This window comes from Microcaecilia unicolor, chromosome 2 (genome assembly GCF_901765095.1).
Source record: "Microcaecilia unicolor chromosome 2, aMicUni1.1, whole genome shotgun sequence".
In the NCBI taxonomy this organism is placed as follows: Eukaryota; Metazoa; Chordata; class Amphibia; order Gymnophiona; family Siphonopidae; genus Microcaecilia; species Microcaecilia unicolor.
Genome location: NC_044032.1, coordinates 30,308,447 through 30,329,525, shown reverse-complemented (window position 1 = coordinate 30,329,525; position 21,079 = coordinate 30,308,447). Strand labels below are relative to the sequence as shown.

Sequence of the window (21,079 nt, the reverse complement as noted above, 5' to 3'; positions counted from 1 at the left end):
TCACAAGACTCCTGAGGCAGGCGCTTTGGCAGCTGTGTCGAGTCGCTTGGCATTTCTCAGTAAAGACTTATAATTGTACAAGTGTCTCCCTTGTTGTTTGGAAAGAGCCAGCCTACCCTACTCCTTTTTTTGCTCGATTGACTCTCGTAGGGATTGAGTGGTCTTCCACTTTTGTGGTTGTTCCTTGCTTAGAGTCAAAACAAATCATATGAGAGCGGCGTTTTAGAAAGCGTTGTAGAAATTGGAAATGAGCCAGCTCATGGTTAGTTAAATAGCACTTAGCCTGCTGAGTGCCAATATTCAGCACGAGATAGCCGGTTATTGTAGCTGAATATTAGCGCTTTTTGGCTAGCTGCTAACTGGCAATATTCAGCGCTAAGCCGGCTGAGTTGAGCGGTTAAGATAGGCTGCTTAAATAGCAGGCCTATCTTTACCTGCTAGTAACTTGACTATGACACTAGATATTCAATGCTGGTTGGCGGATATAGCCTGGCATTGAATATCCAGGATCAGTTCCGCTGCCCGCCACCGGCTGAATACCAGGGAGGAGACATCCAGGACTCAAGTTTTGCTAGTATTTGAGAACAGGATCTGCTCACACAGAGCGTGGTCTAAATTACATGAAGGAAAAGGAGAACTGAAAAAAAATCCCAAATAGAATGTAATTAACAGACGAAAGTGGGAAGTTGGAGAAGGCTTGAGAATGACCAGGGACACGAGATGTTCATCAATAATCAGAACACTTTCTTGCTGATACATGCAAAATACATGCAAGGCCCGACACGGCACCGTTTTTCGGCACTAAGCGCCTGCCTCAGGGGTCATAAATAGTTGCGTCATAGACACTGTTGGAATCGTGAACTCAAGAAATTGCTTTTATGAATCAGCTGTCACAGAATCCAATATCCCTTGCAAGTTTCGCATTTGGGAGAACATCAACCACAGGGGGATTAAGGGGGTGATCTCCCCTCATCCCTTTGGTGGAGTGCTGCTCACTACAAACAAATTTCCTAAACATACCCCCCCCCCCCCGGATTCTATATCAATAATTGGGTGCTAATAACCAATTAATGACATTAATTGTCACCGATTAGGGTTTGGACATGCATCTGGCTGTTATTTTACTGTTAACCCCAGTAATTAGTAACTAGGGGCCCTGTTTACGAAAGTGTGCTAGAGTTTTTCGCACATGCTAAAAAATGAACGCATGCTAACTGTGTAGGCGCCCATAGGAATACTATGGGTGCCCACACGGTTAGGGCACGCTAAAAATGCTAGCACGCCTGTAACGTAGCTTAGTAAACAGGGCCCTAGGTCTGATTGCATAAAATGGGACATGTGTTCGCAGTAAAATAACAGATCTTAACGGTAGCCGACATTTATTTATTTACCTGTTCGTTCTTGTATCCCACATTATCCAAAAACAAGGTTCCGTTCAATGTGGCTTATAATTATCAATTAGAAGAGGCTAACTTTCTTTTGCGATTATCATTACATTTACAATTAGTGTTCGACATTTCTATCATGAGTAATTAGCCATACAAGTTTTTGAAGAGATAGTGGAGGAGTGGCCTAGTGGTTAGGGTGGTGGACTTTGGTCCTGGGGAACTGAGGAACTGAGTTTGATTCCCACTTCAGGCACAGGCAGCTCCTTGTGACTCTGGGCAAGTCACTTAACCCTCCATTGCCCCATGTAAGCCGCATTGAGCCTGCCATGAGTGGGAAAGCGCAGGATACAAATGTAATAAAAAAAAAAAAACATTAGGTACTCGTTAATGCTTCTTATGGCCTCGGAGATCGAGTTCCACCATTGACAGCCCAGGCAGCTAAATCCAGCCGTGCAGATTGATTTATAACTGTCACACTTGATTCCCTTAGAACATTCCACTGTCTTGGGCCGCCCCTGTACATAAGTATCAGCTCAGTCCTGACTCCGCCTCCAGACTGCCCACAACATTGCCAGTTTTGGCTTAGGCAGTTAGAAAGGATATTCAGTAGCATTATCCAATGAAATGCTGCTGGATAGCCCTGCACAGGCAGTTTAACTGGCCAGGAGCCTCCCCTGCCATAAGTACGTAAGTAATGCCACACTGGGAAAAGACCAAGGGTCCATCGAGCCCAGCATCCTGTCCACGACAGCGGCCAATCCAGGCCAAGGGCACCTGGTGAGCTTCCCAAATGTACAAACATTCTATACATGTTATTCCTGGAATTGTGGATTTTTCCCAAGTCCATTTAGTAGTGGTTTATGGACTTGTCCTTTAGGAAACCGTCTAACCCTTTTTTAAACTCTGCCAAGCTAACCGCCAGTTAAAGCCAGTTAAATTGCTTTGAATATCGACTCCAGTATTATTATTATTAATTTTAGCACTGGATGTGTTCTGTGCACACATCCCAGAACAGCTCTGGCAATCAGAAAAGGGCTGGGCTTGACCCATTCCTGCTTTTCCTTCAGTGTAACCAACCATGCAATATATTTACAGGTTCTGGCCTTACACAATCAAACTGCTCTATGTGGACACATTCTTTAGGTAACATTCTCATATCATATCTACTTACCATAATACAAGCCGTAGACTATGCCAGCTCCGAGAAAAGCCCCGAGGGTTTGTGCCAAGCAATAGATGGGGAATTTAACCCACGGCTCCTTTGCCAACAAGCACAATGCAAAAGTGACTGCAGGATTGAGATGGCCACCTAAGAAACAGTTTTGCATTAGTATGATCTAAACACATTAAGAGTTGCAGAAGTGTATGTTCATGTCATTCCGCTACTGCATCCACACCACTAGCTTCCTATTCAGCTTAGAACAGTGGAGGAGTAGCCTAGTGGTTAGTGCAGTGGACGTTGATCCTGGGGAGCTGAGTTCAATTCCCACTGCAGCTCCCTGTGACTCTGGGTAAGTCACTTAACCCTCCATTGGCCCTGGTACAAAATAAGTACCTAAATATATGTAAACCGCTTTGAATGTAGTTGCAAAAACCTCAGAAAGGCAGTATATCAAGTCCCATTTCCCTTTCCCTTCCCAATCTTTTTCTGGCTGTGACCCCCTTGATTGCAGCTGAATAAAATTGTGTGACCCCTCCTGGAGGTGCAGAATATTGATGCAACTGTGGTCGTGACCCCAAAGGCAAGTTTTGTGACCCCCCCCCCCCCCCCCCCCCCCCATTTTGGGTCCCGACCCACAGTTCGGGAAGCTGTGGTTTGGAATTCAATCCAAGATCCTCACTTGCGCAGCCTGGTATATGGGTCAACTGTCTTCTCTGTCTCCTCTAATTACTCCATATTTTCCCTCTTATACACTCCGTTCATCATAAGACTTCTATCGATTCCCCAAGTCATCATGTGCCTGGGTGATGGACGATTCTATAAACCGATGTGCCCATTTTTATTTATTACGGGCCGGATTCTATATAAGACGTCTTAAATGTAGGCGTGTCAGAATAACGCATGTAGTGCTATTCTATAAACTGCGTGTAAAGTAAGATGTGGCTTATAGAATAGTGCATAGGCCGGGGGAACACACGTACAATTAGGCGCGGCCATTTATGCTGCTAAAAAACCTGTTCTAGATGCCCGCGCCTAAATGTAGGCACGTTCCCCTGAATTCTATAACAACGTGCATTGATACCCCTGACACACCCACACTCCTCCCAAGGCTGCGCCCCCTTTTCAGCTTACGCGCATTGGAATTTACTTGTGCGTCTTTTTAGAATACGCCTAAAAAGAAGCGTGCATAGATTTTAATTATTGCCAATTAGTGAGGAAGATTGGTTGTTATCAGCCAATTATCATGACTAATTGGCTCATTACTCAATTGAGCAGTGCACGTAAATTGGCCATGTGCACAATTTCACACGCACTACTCACCACGCCTTATATAGAATCCAGCCCTACGTGCATAAGTGTTCAGAACATTAGCACTTATGTGTAAATGTGCGCACGCACTTATGTAAACGTTAGCAGGGTGCCTAGGTGCCATTCTGCAAAGACCCGCATAACTTACATAGGATATGTGTGCAAGGGGGTTGTACACATTGGCAGTGGCGTAGCTACGTGGGGCCACGGGGGCCTGGGCCCCCGTAGATTTGGCCCTGGACCCCCTGCTGACAATCCTCTCGACCCCCTCCCGCCGACAACCTTCCCCCGCCGTTGCCGTTGGCAACCTTTGCTGGTGTGGGAACCACAACGTGCAGGACATCAGACTCACAGAAACAGAACGAAGCCTTGCAGATCAGCCAGCAGCCACATTGCTGGCTGATCTGCAAGGCTTCGTTCTGTTTCTGTGAGTCTGACGTCCTGCACGTTGTACGTGCAGGACGTCAGACTCACAGAAATAGAACAAAGCCTTGTGCCGGAAGAAGAGGACCTCGGCTGGCAGGGGTTGGGGTCCCCCGCCAGCAAAGGTAGGCGACGGCAGCGGCGGGGGAGGGTTGGCGGCGGGAGGGGTGGGTCGAGAGGGTCGTTGGTAGGGTGGGGTCAAAGTTGGTGGAGGTGGCGGTGGCGGCGGGAGGGGTCAGCAGGGGATGGGATGGGGCTAAAATGTGCCCCCTCACCTCGGGCTCTGGACCTCCCTCCTGCCGAAGTCTGGCTACGCCCCTGCACATGGGTGGAACATAGACAGGATACAGGTGTGTCTTTTACTTAAACGAGTAACTTTGTGGGGCCCTTTTACAAAGGCACGTAGGCATCTACGCACACCCAACACGCGTCAAATTGGCACTACCATCCAGATACCGTGCGCCCTGGGCGGTAATTCCATTTTTGACGTGCGCCCAAAATGCGCGGTAGAAAATATTTTCTACTGCGAGGCGCTTACCCGGCGGTAATCGGTAGTTTGCACGCAATGGCCCTTACCGCCCTGTTAGCACGTGAGACCGTACCGCTAAGTTAATGGGTGGCGGTAAGATCTCAGCACGAAAATGGACGTGCGCTGGTTTTAATTTTGCCGTACGTCCATTTTCCGGCACAAAGAAAAAATGGCTTTTTTTCCAGGTGCGTTGAGCAAATGGACCTGCGCACGTCCAAAACACGTGCCTACACCAGCTCAGGCCACTTTCAGGTGCGCCTTAGTACAAGGACCCCATGTAAGTTTTGCATATCCCCATTAGGCGTCCACACTTATGCCACACTTATGGCTGGTGTAACTGCAGACAGCTAACTTGTACGCCTGCCCATACTGGGTTATGGTAGTATCCTACAACACACCGTAGGCGCCTAGGCTCCTACCACCTACACTCGGGGTGTCTAAATGGAGGCACCCATTTACAGAATTGCCCCCCAGTGCTTCCTTCTATGTTGCCCCAAACCTCTGGAAAGATTTGTCATCTCTTCGTCTGGAAATTTAGGGCTGCACTGACAACCTTGTTTCACAGCCTTTGATGCATCCTAGGTCTCCACAGATGTGATCAGTCTGCCGGCCTCTCTCCCTTTGCTCCCCTTCCCTTTTCTCTCTCTCTTTCTATGGGTTTGATTTCTTCCTTATTGGGCTGTCTCATATTCATGTTTTTCTTTGCTCTGTCTTGTCATGCAACTGGAGTTCCTTTCCCTCCTTATATTGAGTAGTGTGTACACGTGAGGTGTTACGTACCTGACACCTGCCCTGCTATCAGAATGCCAAGCGTCACAGCGAAACCAAAAGCTAGGTTAACAGTCAAGAACTGTCCATGGGATCCCTTGCTGAGAACCACCTGAGCCACAGAACCACAGCCAAACATCTGTAAGAAAAAGAATACAGTCAACGCTGTGAGAATTATATGAAGTTAGTAACAAATGAGTACGATTTAAGCATGAAAAGCAGATGTGGAAGGTATTATTAATTTTCTATTATACATGGAGGCGGGTCAGGGGAGCGAGAGATTCTGAAAGTGGAGGGAACATCTTGGCTACCGGCTTTCTTCAGCACTATTCAGTCTTGTAAGCTAGAAAAATATGGCCTGAGAGCAATGTAGGAAACATTCACTGAACACTGGAGTGATGTCCAAAGCAGATAACTGGGCTGTATTCAGGCAAGAATCTTTCCCACCTACTATTAAGACTTAAGATTATAACATCTTTATGCAAGACTAGGGGTTTCTAAGGTCCCTCTCGGAGACTGGGGAGAAGAGTTCCTAACATTTGAGCACCTTCAAAATTTGGAACCAGAGGTATGTTCGTTCCTATGCTGGAGAAGTGGCCTAATGGTTAGTACAGCAGGCTTTGATTCTGGCAACCTGGGTTCAATTCCTGCTACAGCTCCTTGTGACCTCGGGCAAGTCACTTAACCCTCCATTGCCCCAGGTACCAAAAAACGTAGGTTCTGAGCCCTCTATGGACAGAGAAAGTGCCTGCATGTAATGTGTACAGTGCTAACTATAAGGCTCATTTTCGAAAGAGATGGACGTCCAAAAAGTGACATAAATCGGCATTTGGACGTCCATCTCACAGAAACGTCCAAATCGGTATAATCGAAACCTCATTTTGGACGTTTTCTCCGATGTCCATCGGAAGGATGTCCAAATCTCAAGGGGGCGTATCAGGGCCGTGTGCGAGGCGGGACTTGGGCGTTCCTAAGACTTGGACGTCTTTCAGCCATAATGGAACAAAGCAAAAACGTCCAGCACTAAAACTTCGACGTTTTGAGCTAGACCTGTTTTATTGCGAATAAGGCACAAAAAGGTGGCCCAAATGACCAGATGGAATCAGGGATGACCTCCCCTTACTCCCCCAGTGGTCATTAACTCCCTCCCACCCCCAAAAAGTGTGTTGAAGAACATTACTTGCCAGCCTCAGATGTCATACTCAGGTCCAAGACAGCAGCATGCAGGTCCCTGGAGTAGTTTAGTAGTAGGTGCAGTACACTTCAGACAGGTGAACCCAGGCCCATACCCCCACTACCTGTTACACTTGTGGAGGAAACTGCGAGCCCTCCAAAACTCACCAGAAACCCATTGTACCCACATATAGGGGACCCCTTCACCCGTAAGGGCTATGGTAGTGGTGTACAGTTGGGGGTAGTGGGTTTTGGGGGGATTTTGGGGGGCTCTGCATAGAAGGAAAGGGAGCTATGCACCTGGGAGCAATTTCTGAAGTCCACTGCAGTGCACCCTAGGGTGCCCGGTTAGTGTCCTGGCATGTCAGGGGGACCAGTCTACTAAATATACTGACTCCTCCTATGTCCCAATGGCTTGAATTTGGACGTTTTACACTTGGACGTTTCTTTTTTTTTTTTTTTAATGGCCGAAAATCAAAGACGTCCAAATCGCAGGACGTCCATGGTATTTTTGAACACAAACGATGGACATCCATCTTTTTCAAAAATGACCTTCTTCCTGGTTCGGAATTTGGACGTCTTTGTAAGACGTCCAAATTTTGATTTAGACGTTTCTTTCGAAAATGCCCCTCCACGTCTAGTAGTGCTATAGAAATGATTAGTAGTATATCTAAATCTGGGCCTTTCTACGGCAATTAAAATCTGGCCTCTGCTCTCAGCATACACTGCTAATATGTTACATTTTCTTCATCAGACTGAGAACTAAGATAGTCCAGCATATACTTATTTATATAGAAAGAAAAGAACTGTGAGGCCTGAATCATAGGCGCCAGCTCTGTGGGTGCTGTTGGTGCTCGAGCACCACCAATATTTAGAGCCTTGGACCGCCGCCAGCCTGCAGTCATCCAAAATGGGAGAACTTAGAACGGAGCTCTGCCTCTGTTAATGTTATATGCTGGCCCGACAATGTTGTTGTTGTTGCTTGCTTGCTCCTCCCGGGATCCCACTTGGCCCGAAGCTAATTAAAAAAAAAAAAACCCATAGTGCTCTACTAGCAACTCAGCTGAAAGTGAGGCACATGCGATATCTGCAGCCAATAGAAAGACAGCGGGAATCGTTTCCTGGCTGCACCACTGTACGAGGAAAATTTGTGTGTCTGGGCAGGTTGGTGAAAGCTGGAAGTTCCGAGCCGGAACAGCCTGCTGGCTGCTTTACACCGGCCGTGGCCCAGAAGGCTAAACATGAGCGCAATGCAGCAGCAACCGTTATCCTAGCCTCCCACCTCCCGAACCACCAATCGACCGCTCCTCCTCCTGCAGCCTCTCCGGACTATCATGGGAAATTCCAGGTGAGAATTGAGCTCTGCTTTTCAGAGGCGACGAGCAGAGGAGGTGAGGGGGTAGAGGGCAGGAGGCAGGGGGAAGGGAGAGGGGGGCACAAGTTTGGGTCAGGAGAGTGTGAGTGTGAAGACTCAGGGCGGGACTGAGAGGGTGAGTGAGGACCTGGGTGGACACAGGTAGGGAAGGGATTGGAATTGAGTTGGGTAGGCAGGGGATGGTATACATGTGTGGGGGGGGGAGGGGTTAGGAATGCATGATGATTGAGCGCCTAGAAATGGAACTATGGATGTGGGAGGGGTGTAAAGGGTTGCTGAAAGATCAGTGGTGGTCTTAAAGGTCTGTAAGGCCATGGAAGAGGTGAGAGTTGATAGAAAGGAAGTCTGGGAAGGAAATAAGACAAAACAAAAGGACAGAGGCTGGGGACAGGAGGTGAGGCACTAGGGCAGAGGAAAGTAGATTTGGGAAAGGCAGGAGTGAGTAAAGACTGGAAATGGGTAACGGCCATGGAAACAGCGGAAAAAGGTATAAGTAACTGTGATGTGAAAGATGGGGCTGAAGACTGAAGGGGGTAGAGAGACAAGAAACAAGACATAGAAAAATCAGTGTCACTACAGGAAAGGAAGACGATAAGAGGGAAAACAAGAAATGATAAATGGGAAGAGACCCTGGAGAAGAAGAGAGAAGACAGAAGAAACTAAAGTGGGACCAATCTTCAGTTCTGTTTACAATGCTGCAAATGTATAATCAACTTCTAGGAAGCCGAATATATTTTTACGAACCTACTCTATTTTGCTGTGTAACAAAAAGTGATACTCAAGCGGCCTCCTGCTTAGGTTGTTGCTGCAGATATAAAATGAGTTAATATTCTTGATTTGCATTGGTGTATCTACCCTGTTTCCCTGAAAGTAAGACATCCCCCGAAAATAAGACCTAGTAGAGGTTTTCCTGAATTACTAGATATAAGGCCTCCCCCAAAAGTAAGACCTAGCAAATTTTTGTTTGAAAGCAGGGCCGCTGAGAGCCGGACAAGGCCGCCCCCCCCCCCCCCCCCCCCCCACCCTCCATCGCTCCCGGAACTCTTTCCTTCCGTGCCCCACCCTCGCGGACGTTACATCAGGCGAGGGCGGGACACCGAAGGAAGGAGTGGCCTGCCCTGCTGCTGCTTGCTGCAAAGGTGAAAGGAGGTGTTTAAGGTTAGTTCCGGGAGCGACGGAGAGCGGACAGGCCAACCCCGATCCAACCCCAATGTTTCCCCGAAAAATAAGACAGCCCCTGAAAATAAGACCTAGCGCATTTTGGGGGGCAAAATTTAATATAAGACAGTGTCTTATTTTCGGGGAAACATGGTATGTTCATTTTTTTTCTTGCAGTATTTAGCCCTGGCATTGGGTCTCTGATTTTGTGAAGCTATTCAGGAGTTAGCAATGCAGTCTAAGGCTATTTCTTTTAAGGTGGGGGCAGGCGGAGGGAGAATATTGGGTTGTGTTCAACATCCCCAATCATTTTGAAAAGTTGGCTCCTATGGCCTGAATACGTTAGTGGATAACTCTCCTCTTTTTGAGGACATGTCCGAGGCGTCCGGCAGGTTTTGCCCGCCCGCCTGTTTGGATTTCTGGACAAACGGGCGGGCAGGCGAGCGGCGCCGTGGGTCTCCCCTCCCCTTACTTACTATCGGCCCTGGTGGTCTAGTGACCTCTTTGAGGCAGGAGAGAGCCCTCTCTTTCCTGCCCGGAGTGCTGTCTACCCTTGCCCTGCATCCTTCTCAGTCTCGGCTCGGGATTCAAAATGGCCGCCGAGAGTTGAAGCGGCCTCGCGAGACTTCAACTCTCGGCGGCCATTTTGAATCCCGAGCCGAGACAGAGAAGAATGCAGGGCAAGGCAGCACTCCGGGCAGGAAAGAGGGGGCTCTTTCCTGCCCCGAAGAGGTCACTAGACCACCAGGACAGTAGATAGTAAGTGAGGGGAGGGGAGGGGAGGGGAACATGTGACAGGGGGCGGGGCGAGAGCGAGAAAGGATGGGGTGAGGATCCAAAAGGGACATGGTGTGGGCGGGGCAGGGGGCATGGTGTGGGCAGGGGCGGGGCAGGGGGGCGTGACATTGGAGATTCTACATGGAATGTTGCTATTCCACTAGCAACATTCCATGTAGAAGGCTGCGCAGGCTTCTGTTTCTGTGAGTCTGACGTCCTGCACGTACGTGCAGGACGTCAGACTCACAGAAGCAGAAGCCTGCGCAGCCACATTGGTGATCTGCAAGAGCCGACTTCTACATGGAATGTTGCTAGTGGAATAGCAACATTCCATGTAGAATCTCAAATAGTAACAACAGTGCAGGAGTGGCCTTGTGGTTAGGGTGGTGGACTTTGGTCCTGAGGAACTGAGCTCGATTCCCACTACAGCTCCTTGTGACTCTGGGCAAGTCACTTAACCCTCCATTGCCCCATGTAAGCCGCATTGAGCCTGCCATGAGTGGGAAAGCGCGGGGTACAAATGTAACAAAAATAAAATAGATACTATTGGAGATTATACATGGAATGTTGCTACTGTTGGAGATTCTACATGGAATGTTGCTACTATTGGAGATTCTACATGGAATGTTGCTATTCCACTAGCAACATTCCATGTAGAAGGCTGTGCAGGCTTCTGTTTCTGTGAGTCTGACGTCCTGCATGTACGTGCAGGATGTCAGACTCACAGAAGCAGAAGCCTGCGCGGCCACATTAGTGATCTGCAAGGGCCGACTTCTACATGGAATGTTGCTAGTGGAATAGCATCATTCCATGTAGAATCTCAAATAGCAACAGTGGAGGAGTGGCCTAGTGGTTAGGGTGGTGGATTCTGGTCCTGGGGAAGTGAGTTCAATTCCCACTTCAGGCACAGGCAGCTCCTTGTGACTCTGGGCAAGTCACTTAACCCTCCATTGCCCCATGTAAGCTGCATTGAGCCTGCCATAAGTGGGAAAGCGCAGGGTACAAATGTAACAAAAATAAAATAGATACTATTGGAGATTATACATGGAATGTTGCTACTGTTGAAGATTCTACATGGAATGTTGCTATTCCACTAGCAACATTCCATGTAGAAGGCTGCGCAGGCTTCTGCTTCTGTGAGTCTGACGTCCTGCACGTACGTGCAGGACGTCAGACTCACAGAAGCAGAAGCCTGCGCGGCCACATTGGTGATCTGCAAGGGCTGACTTCTACATGGAATGTTGCAAGTGGAATAGCAACATTCCATGTAGAATCTCAAATAGTAGCAACAGTGGAGGAGTGGCCTAGTGGTTAGGGTGGTGGACTTTGGTCCTGAGGAACTGAGCTCGATTCCCACTACAGCTCCTTGTGACTCTGGGCAAGTCACTTAACCCTCCATTGCCCGCCGCATAGAGCCTGCCATGAGTGGGAAAGTGCGGGGTACAAATGTAACAAAAAAAAAAAAAAAGTAAGACAAGCAGGCTGGGACTTGGTCCTGGATTACAAATGAAATTTCAAGTGCAGAGAGGTAGATCTGGGAGTCATCAGCATAAAGATAGCACTAAAAACCCTGGAAGGAGATCAGAGCATCAAGAGAACAAGTACAGAAAGATAAGAGATCCCAAGACAAATCCCTGAGGTACACTGACTGGTAGTGGGATAGCAATCCACCAAAGCACACTAAAATTGAGATGGGTGCGAAAAGAAGAAGACCAAGACATAATAGAGCCCTGAAACCCAAATGAAGACAGTGTATCAAGGAATAGGGGAGACATGATATGATATGATAGAGATCTATACAATAATGAGTAGAGTGGAACAGGTAGAGGTAAATCACTTGTTTACTCTTTCCAAAAATACTAGGACTAGGGGGCATGCGATGAAGCTACAAAGTAGTAAATTTAATACAAATCGGAGAAAATATTTCTTCACTCAACAAGTAATTAAACCCTGGAATTCGTTGCCAGAGAATGTGGTAAAAGCAGTGAACTTAGCGGGGTTTAAAAAAAGGTTTGGCTAACTTCCTAAAAGAAAAGCCCATAAGCCATTGTTAAGATGCTGAAAATCCACTGCTTATTTCTAGGATAAGCAGCATAAAATGTATTGTACTGTTTTGGGATCTTGACAGGTACTTGTAACCTGGATTGGCCACTGTCGGAAACAGGATGCTGAGTTTGATGGACCTTTGGTCTGTCCCAGTATGGCAATGTGTTCTTAAAAGTAGCAGATGAAAGAAAGTCAGGACAGCAGTGGTGATATTTAAAGGCAGAATGCTTGAAAAACACCTTTTCCCTACAGTTTTAAATTGATAATTCGACAACAAGACCTGGAAGAAAATTCTGAGCATCTCTTCCAGGCATTCTGATTTGGGCTCTTGGAAAATTAGGTACCTGGCAATTAGGTACCTGGGACGTAAAAATGACTGACACTCTGATACCATTCAGGAGCTCAGAAGGTCAAAGACTGGTGCTTAAACCAGTGATTCTCAATCGATTCTGGTTTTCGGGATAGACACAATGAGCACGCATGAGATGTATTTCTACGCACCAACACCACTGTATGCAAATCTGTTTCATGTATACTCACTGAGGGTAAGCAGAAACCAGACTGACTGACTGGTGTCTGAGGATTGGGTTGAGAACTGCTCTTGCAGGCTGCTGTTTCGGCATTATAAGGATTTACCGAATTCCTGCTCTACATGCCTCTGAAGTAACAAATGCACAGTGTAAATAGGCAGTGGATGTGTCTTGTAATTGTTTAAAGCATGGCTGCATCTTCTTGCCATAATGCATGCTAGTTTTTCTTATTGCAATGTCCCTTCATTTATTCTAGAGCTACAGCCATCTGAATCTAATCTAATCCGGAACCTTTATAATCTGCTTTTTCCCCAATGAAGTCTGAAGCAGTTTGCATCACTACTACTACTACTACTTAGCATTTCTATAGCGCTGCTAGGGTTATGCAGCGCTGTACAATTTTAAACAAGGGGAAGGACAGTCCCTACTCAAGAGAGCTTACAATCTAAAGGTAGTAAAACTATGTAGTCAGTGTAGGTATCATGAATGGGGAAGGTGGTTAGGCGCCAAAAGCAAGGGAGAAGAGATGGGCTTTGAGTAAGGACTTGAAGATGGGCAGGGAGGGCGCATGGCGTATGGGCTCGGGAAGTCTGTTCCAGGCATAAGGTGATGCGAGGCAGAAGGGGCGGAGTCTGGAGTTAGCGGTGGTGGAGAAGGGTACAGATAGGAGTGATTTGTCCTGAGAGCGGAGGTTACGGGTGGGGACATACGGGGAAAGGAGGGTGGAGAGGTAATGGGGGGCTGCAGATTGAGTGCACTTGAAGGTCAATAGGAGAAGCTTGAACTGTATACGGTAGCGGATCGGGAGCCAGTGAAGCGACTTGAGGAGAGGGGTGATATGAGAGTATCGGTTCACGCGGTAGATAAGACGTGTGGCGGAATTTTGGACAGATTGGAGGGGGGATAGGTGGCTAAGTGGGAGACCAGCGAGGAGAAGGTTGCAATAGTCAAGACGAGAGGTAACGAGTGAGTGGACGAGGGTTCGGGTGGTCTTATCTAATCTAATCTAATCTGGAACCTTTATAATCTGCTTTTTCCCCAATGAAGTCTGAAGCAGTTTGCATCAAAGAAACCAATGCAATCATTGACAACTTACACGTAAAATTAGAATATCCAATTATTGTCAGTTCTCCAAGATCAGTAATTCATGGAAAAGAAATGTTTTGACATGTTTACGAAAAGAAAAATAAAGATGACTGCTGCCTGATAAACGAGAGTAGACCGTTCTAAATATATGCTTCTTGGAACGAAAATGAACTCTCCGATGCTTGTTTGTAACACGCAACCAAGGGAACCAGTAAACAAATGACTGGCAACTTATATATTTATTTAAGCATTTAGGGGGAGATTGTATATACGGCACCTATAAAATCAGTGTCGACTAAGTGTATTCTAGAATCGATGCCTAGATTTAGCCGCGGTATATAGAATACACTTAGTGAATATCTCAGTGTCTAAAACTATGCACATCCATTTACACCAATGAAAACGTGGCTTACATCTCGGCACGTAGATTTACACACACTGGGCCACATTTTATAACTACACGTATAAATTTCAGAATGCCCACAAAACGCCTATTTCCCCACCCCCCCCAAACTACGCCCCTTTTTGTCTGCATTGCGCTAGAAGTTTGGCGCATTTCGTTACAGAATACACTTAGCGAGTTGTGCGTGTAAATTCTAATTGGTGCCAATTAGTGCTCATTATTGCTTGTTAAGTGCTGTTATCGGCGCTCAGCTTGTTGAGTTACGAGCATTGTTACAGAATCCGCTTGGATTTTGGCGCGGATCCCTAGGTGCTCTATATAGAATCTGGGGGTTAGTTCATGCCTTTTTCCCAAGGTGAATTACATTCAAGTACAGGAGGTATTTTCCCTTTTCCTAGTGAGCTCACAATCAAAGAGGCCCTTTTTTACCAAGCTGCAGTATGCACTAACGAGTACTTACCAAAGCTTAAAATGGCAAATCACGGAGTACGCTGAGGCATCCTGTGGTACTTTTGATATGTGCGTGTGCTACTGGCATGCTAAAAAATAAAATGTATTTTTTTCGCCAAAGGGGGGTGGGGTGTCTGGAGGGCGGAGAGTGGTCGTGTCTGCTGCCATGCGCTAACCGATTAGCTTATGATTAGCGTGTGAGTCCTTACTGCCCGCATAGTAGATGGCGGTAAGGGCTCACGTGCTAATCTTTTTAAATGGCCACATGCTAAAGGCAAAATTAGCCCATGGCCATTAATAGGAGAAATAGGAAAATCAGTCATCTTACTGAAACGGTGAAAATGGCCACAGAGCAAGGGAAAGACCCGCGCAAGTGTGTGCTGTGGCTACTTTTACCACTGCTTTGTATCTGAGGCAATGGAGGGTTAGGTGAAAAGCCCAAGGTCAAAAGGAACCACAGTGGGATTTGAACCTGGCTCCCCTGGTTCTCAGCCCACTGCTTTAACCATTAGGTTCATCCAATCCAATCCAATAAATAACATTTTAAAAACTACCAATTATTACCATAGTACGAACTAGCATTCAAACGAAGTTGTAAGTTACGACAGCACATTTTATAAAATCAGAAGATTCTTTAATGTACTTGGTTTCTCTAGTGCACACAGACGCAAACACACTCATTTTAAATATATTTTATCTTAATAAAATGCACTTCTTTATCAATAACAACACCATACTGGCATCACTTCCAGCGATACAATCACTGTGACTCCTAAATCATCGCCATCAAATCACCCCATAGTCCAACTGCCACCACTTCTCCAAAGTCTACCACTACTCTCCCCCAGCCACCGTTATCACCATATCCAACCACTACCTCCATCACTGCCTTCAGTTCGCTCACTGGCCTCATCACCCCTCTTCTCAATCCTATAATGAACTGCCAAAAATGGTGAAAACGACTCACGGTCACCTAAAATTCAGAAAATTATTAAAGACTCACCTATTCGGAAAGGCATATCCGAATGACCCAACTTAAGTGACTCAACCCTGCAACACTTCACTATCAAAGATCGTATTGGACATTATCAAACCCTTCTACCCTAACCCAATTTGACTGTATCTTATCTTCTCTATCCCATCATAACATCTTTTGTACCTGTCCCCTACCGGACTTGGCGAATGCCTTTACGGTATTATGTAAGCCACATTGAACCTGCAAATATGTGGGAAAATGTGGGATACAAATGTAACAAATAAATAAATAACCATGACTGTCACCTTCTCTGCACTCAGTTTTCTCACTAACACAATCTCCCCCACTCCTAAGCCCTACTGCCATCGCCACCCTAATTCTGTCACTACTCCTCTCGCCATCATCTCCAGCCCACAAATTCACCGGAATAGCTAACAAGCTGTCGAACCATCCTCAGCTAGCAACTAGCCAAAGTTAGTTGCCATCAAAAGCCTTAACCTTCTTCCATATATGTAAGAATGTAAGAATAGTCATACTGGGTCAGACCAATGGTCCATCTAGCCCAGTAGCCTGCTTTCAACGGTGGACAATCTAGGTCACAAGTACCTGGCAGAAACCCAAATAGTAGCAACATTCTATGCTACCAATCCCTGGGCCAAGCAGTGGCTTCCCCCCACGTCCATCTCAATCCTCCAGGAATTGTGAAACTTACTTTAAAACCAGATATGCTAACCGCTGTCACCACATGCTCCAGCAATGAGTTCCAGAGCTTTGAGTCAAAAAGTATTTCCATGTAATTTCATTGAGTGTCCCTTGGTCTTTGTACTTTTTGAAAGGGTGAAAAATCGATTCACTTTTACCTGTTCTACACCACTCAGGATTTTATAGACCTCAACCATATCCCCCCCCCCCCCCCCCTTCAGCCGTCTCTTTACCAAGCTGAAGGTCCCTAACCTCTTTAGGCTTTCCTCATATGGGTGAAGTTCCTTCCCTCTTCTTTCAACCTTTTCTAATTCCGCTATATCTTTTTTGAGATTCAGCGACCAGAATTGAACGCACTACTCAATATCCATTTTTGACAGAGTACCAAGGGTATATAAAATAATGAGTGGAGTGGAACAGGTGGATGTGAAGCGTCTGTTCATGCTTTCCAAAAATACTAGGACTAGGGGGCATGCGATGAAACTACAGTGTAGTCAATTTACAACAAATCAGAGAAAATGTTTCTTCACCCAACGCATAATTAAACCCTGGAATTCATTGCCGGCGAACGTGGTGAAGGCGGTTAGCTTAGCAGAGTTTAAAAAGGGGTTAGACAGTTTCCTAAAGGACAAGTCCATAAACCGCTACTAAATGGACTTGGGAAAAAAATCCGCAATTCCAGGAATGACATGTATAGAATGTTTGTACGTTTGGGAAGCTTGCCAGGTGCCCTTGGCCTGGATTGGCCGCTGTCGTGGACAGGATGCTTGATCTTTTCCCAGTGTGGCATTACTTATGTACTTATGTCCTCTACTTGGCTCACTTTTATTACATAGAGCAGTGATTTAACCTATTGTGATGTCATAGTGGCTCATTCCACCAATAAGAGCCAACCTCATTAGTGATGTCACAATGGCTTGATTGTATAGAATGTTTGTACGTTTGGGAAGCTCGCCAGGTGCCCTTGGCCTGGATTGGCCGCTGTCGTGGACAGGATGCTGGGCTCGATGGACCCTTGGTCTTTTCCCAGTGTGGCATTACTTATGTACTTATATTGCAGCATGACCTTTGGAAGTGCTTATAGGTCTTTTAAGACATAAATCCTCATCTGTCCACACCAGGAAGAGTTTCACACTGTTGGTTTTTTTAGGTGGATAGTATTACATAATATATCACCTAGATTACTGGAACCCAATACAAACTACTAGAAAACCACTTCTGGGTGCATTTTTTTTCCTTTGTCCTTCTTTCCTTTCACTCCTAACTTCTGCCTGGAAAACTTGCCAACTACACTTCTGGCAGAGGAACGCCACTCTCTGGCCTCCTCAAGGCGATGATGGGACCAAATAGTCCCAAGTCCAGCTGCTCTTTTTTTCATTTTTGAAAACAGAACCTTGGTCCATGCTATGACCTACAGTTTTTCCCTTTTTGTTTTAGTGCATGCTGCATTTCTACTTGCCCAAATATTTACATTCCGAAAAGCTTATAAAGATTGGCCGAAGGTTATGTAAACTGATAGAAGAGAAAGATTTAGGCAACACCTGCTCAAAGCAAACCTCCCAAGCCAACCCGCTAATCAGCTCCACCTTGTCTTAAAGAGGTCACTCCTTTCAGTGCCAGCAGAGAGCCTGTCGTTGGAGAACTCGCACACCTGCAGTCTGGAAGAGTGCCGCATATCATATCTAAAATCCAAATTCAAATATACAGCATTGACCAGTATCAACGGCTGGGCCAAAGAACGGTCAAAAAAGAGCAGATCAGTGAGGCTTACGTACTGCACACAAGTAGCGAATCCTGACTTAAAACTATATGTAAAAGCGAAACGTGTATTTGTACAGTTGGAAAATGCAAACAGTCCTAAAGGTAGCTCGCTACACTCCCATAGCAAGCACACAATATACACAGGTTCTTTTAGGTTTAAACTTTTGTGTCATATTGGCATTTTCTCACCTGCCCATCTCATGCAGTACAACAACAACAACCATTTCTAAAGCGCTACTAGGGTTACGCAGCGCTGTACAATTCAAACCTAGAAGGACAGTCCCTGCTCAAAGAGCTTACAATCTAAAAGACAAGAGAGCAATCTAAAGACAAGTGAACAGTTAATCTGATAGGGTGGATAGATTGGGGTATTTTATATTTCTCGAGCGGTTAGGCGCCGAAGGCAGCATTGAAGAGGTGAGTTTTAAGCAGAGATTTGAAGATGGGTAGGGAGGGGGCATGGCGTATAGGTAAAGGAAGATTATTCCAGGCATAAGGTGAGGCAAGGCAGAATGAGCAGAGCCTGGAGTTGGCAGTGGTGGAGAAGGGTACTGAGAGAAGGGCTTTGTCCTGTGAGCGGAGGTTGCGGGCGGGAACATAGGGGGAGATGAGGGTGGAGAGGTAGTGAGGAGCCGCAGACTGAGTGCATTTGTAGGTAAGGAGCAGAAGCTTGAATTGTATGCGATATCTGATCGGAAGCCAATGAAGTGATTTAAGGAGAGGGGTGATATGAGTATATCGGTTTTGGCGGAATATAAGACGTGCAGCAGCGTTCTGAACGGATTGAAGGGGGGATAGATGGCCGAGTGGGAGGCCGGTGAGGAGTAGGTTGCAGTAATCAAGGCGAGAGGTAATGAGAGCATGGACGAGAGTTCTGGTGGTATGCTCAGAGAGGAAAGGGTGAATTTTGCTGATGTTGAAGAGGAAGAAGCGACAGGTCTTGGCAGTCTGTTGGATATGCGCAGAGAAGGAGAGGGAGGAGTCGAAGATGACTCCGAGGTTGCGGGCAGATGGGACGGGGAGGATGAGGGTGTTATCAACAGAGATAGAGAGTGGAGGAAGAGGAGAAGTGGGTTTAGGTGGAAAGACGAGGAGCTCAGTCTTGGACATGTTCAGCTTCAGGTGGCGGTTGGACATCCATGCCGCAATGTCGGATAAACAGGCCGATACCTTGGCCTGAGTCTCCGCAGTGATGTCAGGGGTGGAGAGGTATAGCTGGGTGTCATCAGCATAAAGATGATACTGAAAACCATGAGACGAGATCAGCGAGCCCAGGGAAGAGGTACTAAGTGAAGTACAGTAAAACAACAAAGCTGTAAGCTTTATGAATAATTATTATTATTATTTGTTGCATTTGTATCCCACCTCTTTGCAGGCTCAATGTGGCTTACAATACATCATGGATAGTGGGAAAGAGAAAAGAGTAGATATTTGGTGTTACAGAAGGATTTGGGGTTACATGGTAATAGAATACATGATAGTGATCTAACAGAAGGCATTATTAACATTTCTGGATATATGTGGGAGTTTCACATGTTTTGGTCTTTGTTTTAATCAAACAAATAGTATAAAATTATTGTTATATTCTTCAGATAACCAGTTCTTTGCTGCCAGGAAGTGCCACTAAGGACTATAGATATTTTTTTTTATTTTTTTATGATCTATCCTTAGAAGGCAGTGAATAAATAATCAAGTACAGTGGTGGAAATAAGTATTTGATCCCTTGCTGATTTTGTAAGTTTGCCCACTGACAAAGACATGAGCAGCCCATAATTGAAGGGTAGGTTATTGGTAACAGTGAGAGATAGCACATCACAAATTAAATCCGGAAAATCACATTGTGGAAAGTATATGAATTTATTTGCATTCTGCAGAGGGAAATAAGTATTTAATCCCTCTGGCAAACAAGACCTAATACTTGGTGGCAAAACCCTTGTTGGCAAGCACAGCGGTCAGACGTCTTCTGTAGTTGATGATGAGGTTTGCACACATGTCAGGAGGAATTTTGGTCCACTCCTCTTTGCAGATCATCTCTAAATCATTAAGAGTTCTGGGCTGTCGCTTGGCAACTCGCAGCTTCAGCTCCCTCCATAAGTTTTCAATGGGATTAAGGTCTGGTGACTGGCTAGGCCACTCCATGACCCTAATGTGCTTCTTCCTGAGCCACTCCTTTGTTGCCTTGGCTGTATGTTTTGGGTCATTGTCGTGCTGGAAGACCCAGCCACGACCCATTTTTAAGGCCCTGGCGGAGGGAAGGAGGTTGTCACTCAGAATTGTACGGTACATGGCCCCATCCATTCTCCCATTGATGCGGTGAAGTAGTCCTGTGCCCTTAGCAGAGAAACACCCCCAAAACATAACATTTCCACCTCCATGCTTGACAGTGGGGACGGTGTTCTTTGGGTCATAGGCAGTATTTCTCTTCCTCCAAACACGGCGAGTTGAGTTCATGCCAAAGAGCTCAATTTTTGTCTCATCTGACCACAGCACCTTCTCCCAATCACTCTCGGCATCATCCAGGTGTTCACTGGCAAACTTCAGACGGGCCGTCACATGTGCCTTCCGGAGCAGGGGGACCTTGCGGGCACTGCAGGATTGCAATCCGTTATGTCGTAATGTGTTACCAATGGTTTTCGTGGTGACAGTGGTCCCAGCTGCCTTGAGATCATTGACAAGTTCCCCCCTTGTAGTTGTAGGCTGATTTCTAACCTTCCTCATGATCAAGGATACCCCACGAGGTGAGATTTTGCGTGGAGCCCCAGATCTTTGTCGATTGACAGTCATTTTGTACTTCTTCCATTTTCTTACTATGGCACCAACAGTTGTCTCCTTCTCGCCCAGCGTCTTACTGATGGTTTTGTAGCCCATTCCAGCCTTGTGCAGGTGTATGATCTTGTCCCTGACATCCTTAGACAGCTCCTTGCTCTTGGCCATTTTGTAGAGGTTAGAGTCTGACTGATTCACTGAGTCTGTGGACAGGTGTCTTTCATACAGGTGACCATTGCCGACAGCTGTCTGTCATGCAGGTAACGAGTTGATTTGGAGCATCTACCTGGTCTGTAGG

General features: G+C 46.3%; 1 protein-coding gene across 1 annotated transcript in view; it reads right to left on the bottom strand.

Annotated features, from left to right (window-relative positions):
* Nucleotides 1-21,079, bottom strand: part of AQP3 (aquaporin 3 (Gill blood group)) — a 62,830-nt gene that overhangs the window by 19,032 nt on the left and 22,719 nt on the right. Inside the window, exons 2-3 of the mRNA XM_030192875.1 lie at nt 5,591-5,717; nt 2,560-2,697 (exon numbers count right to left, since the gene is read on the bottom strand). Coding sequence (XP_030048735.1) covers nt 2,560-2,697; nt 5,591-5,717 — 265 coding nt within the window. The remainder of the gene's footprint in view (nt 1-2,559; nt 2,698-5,590; nt 5,718-21,079) is intronic.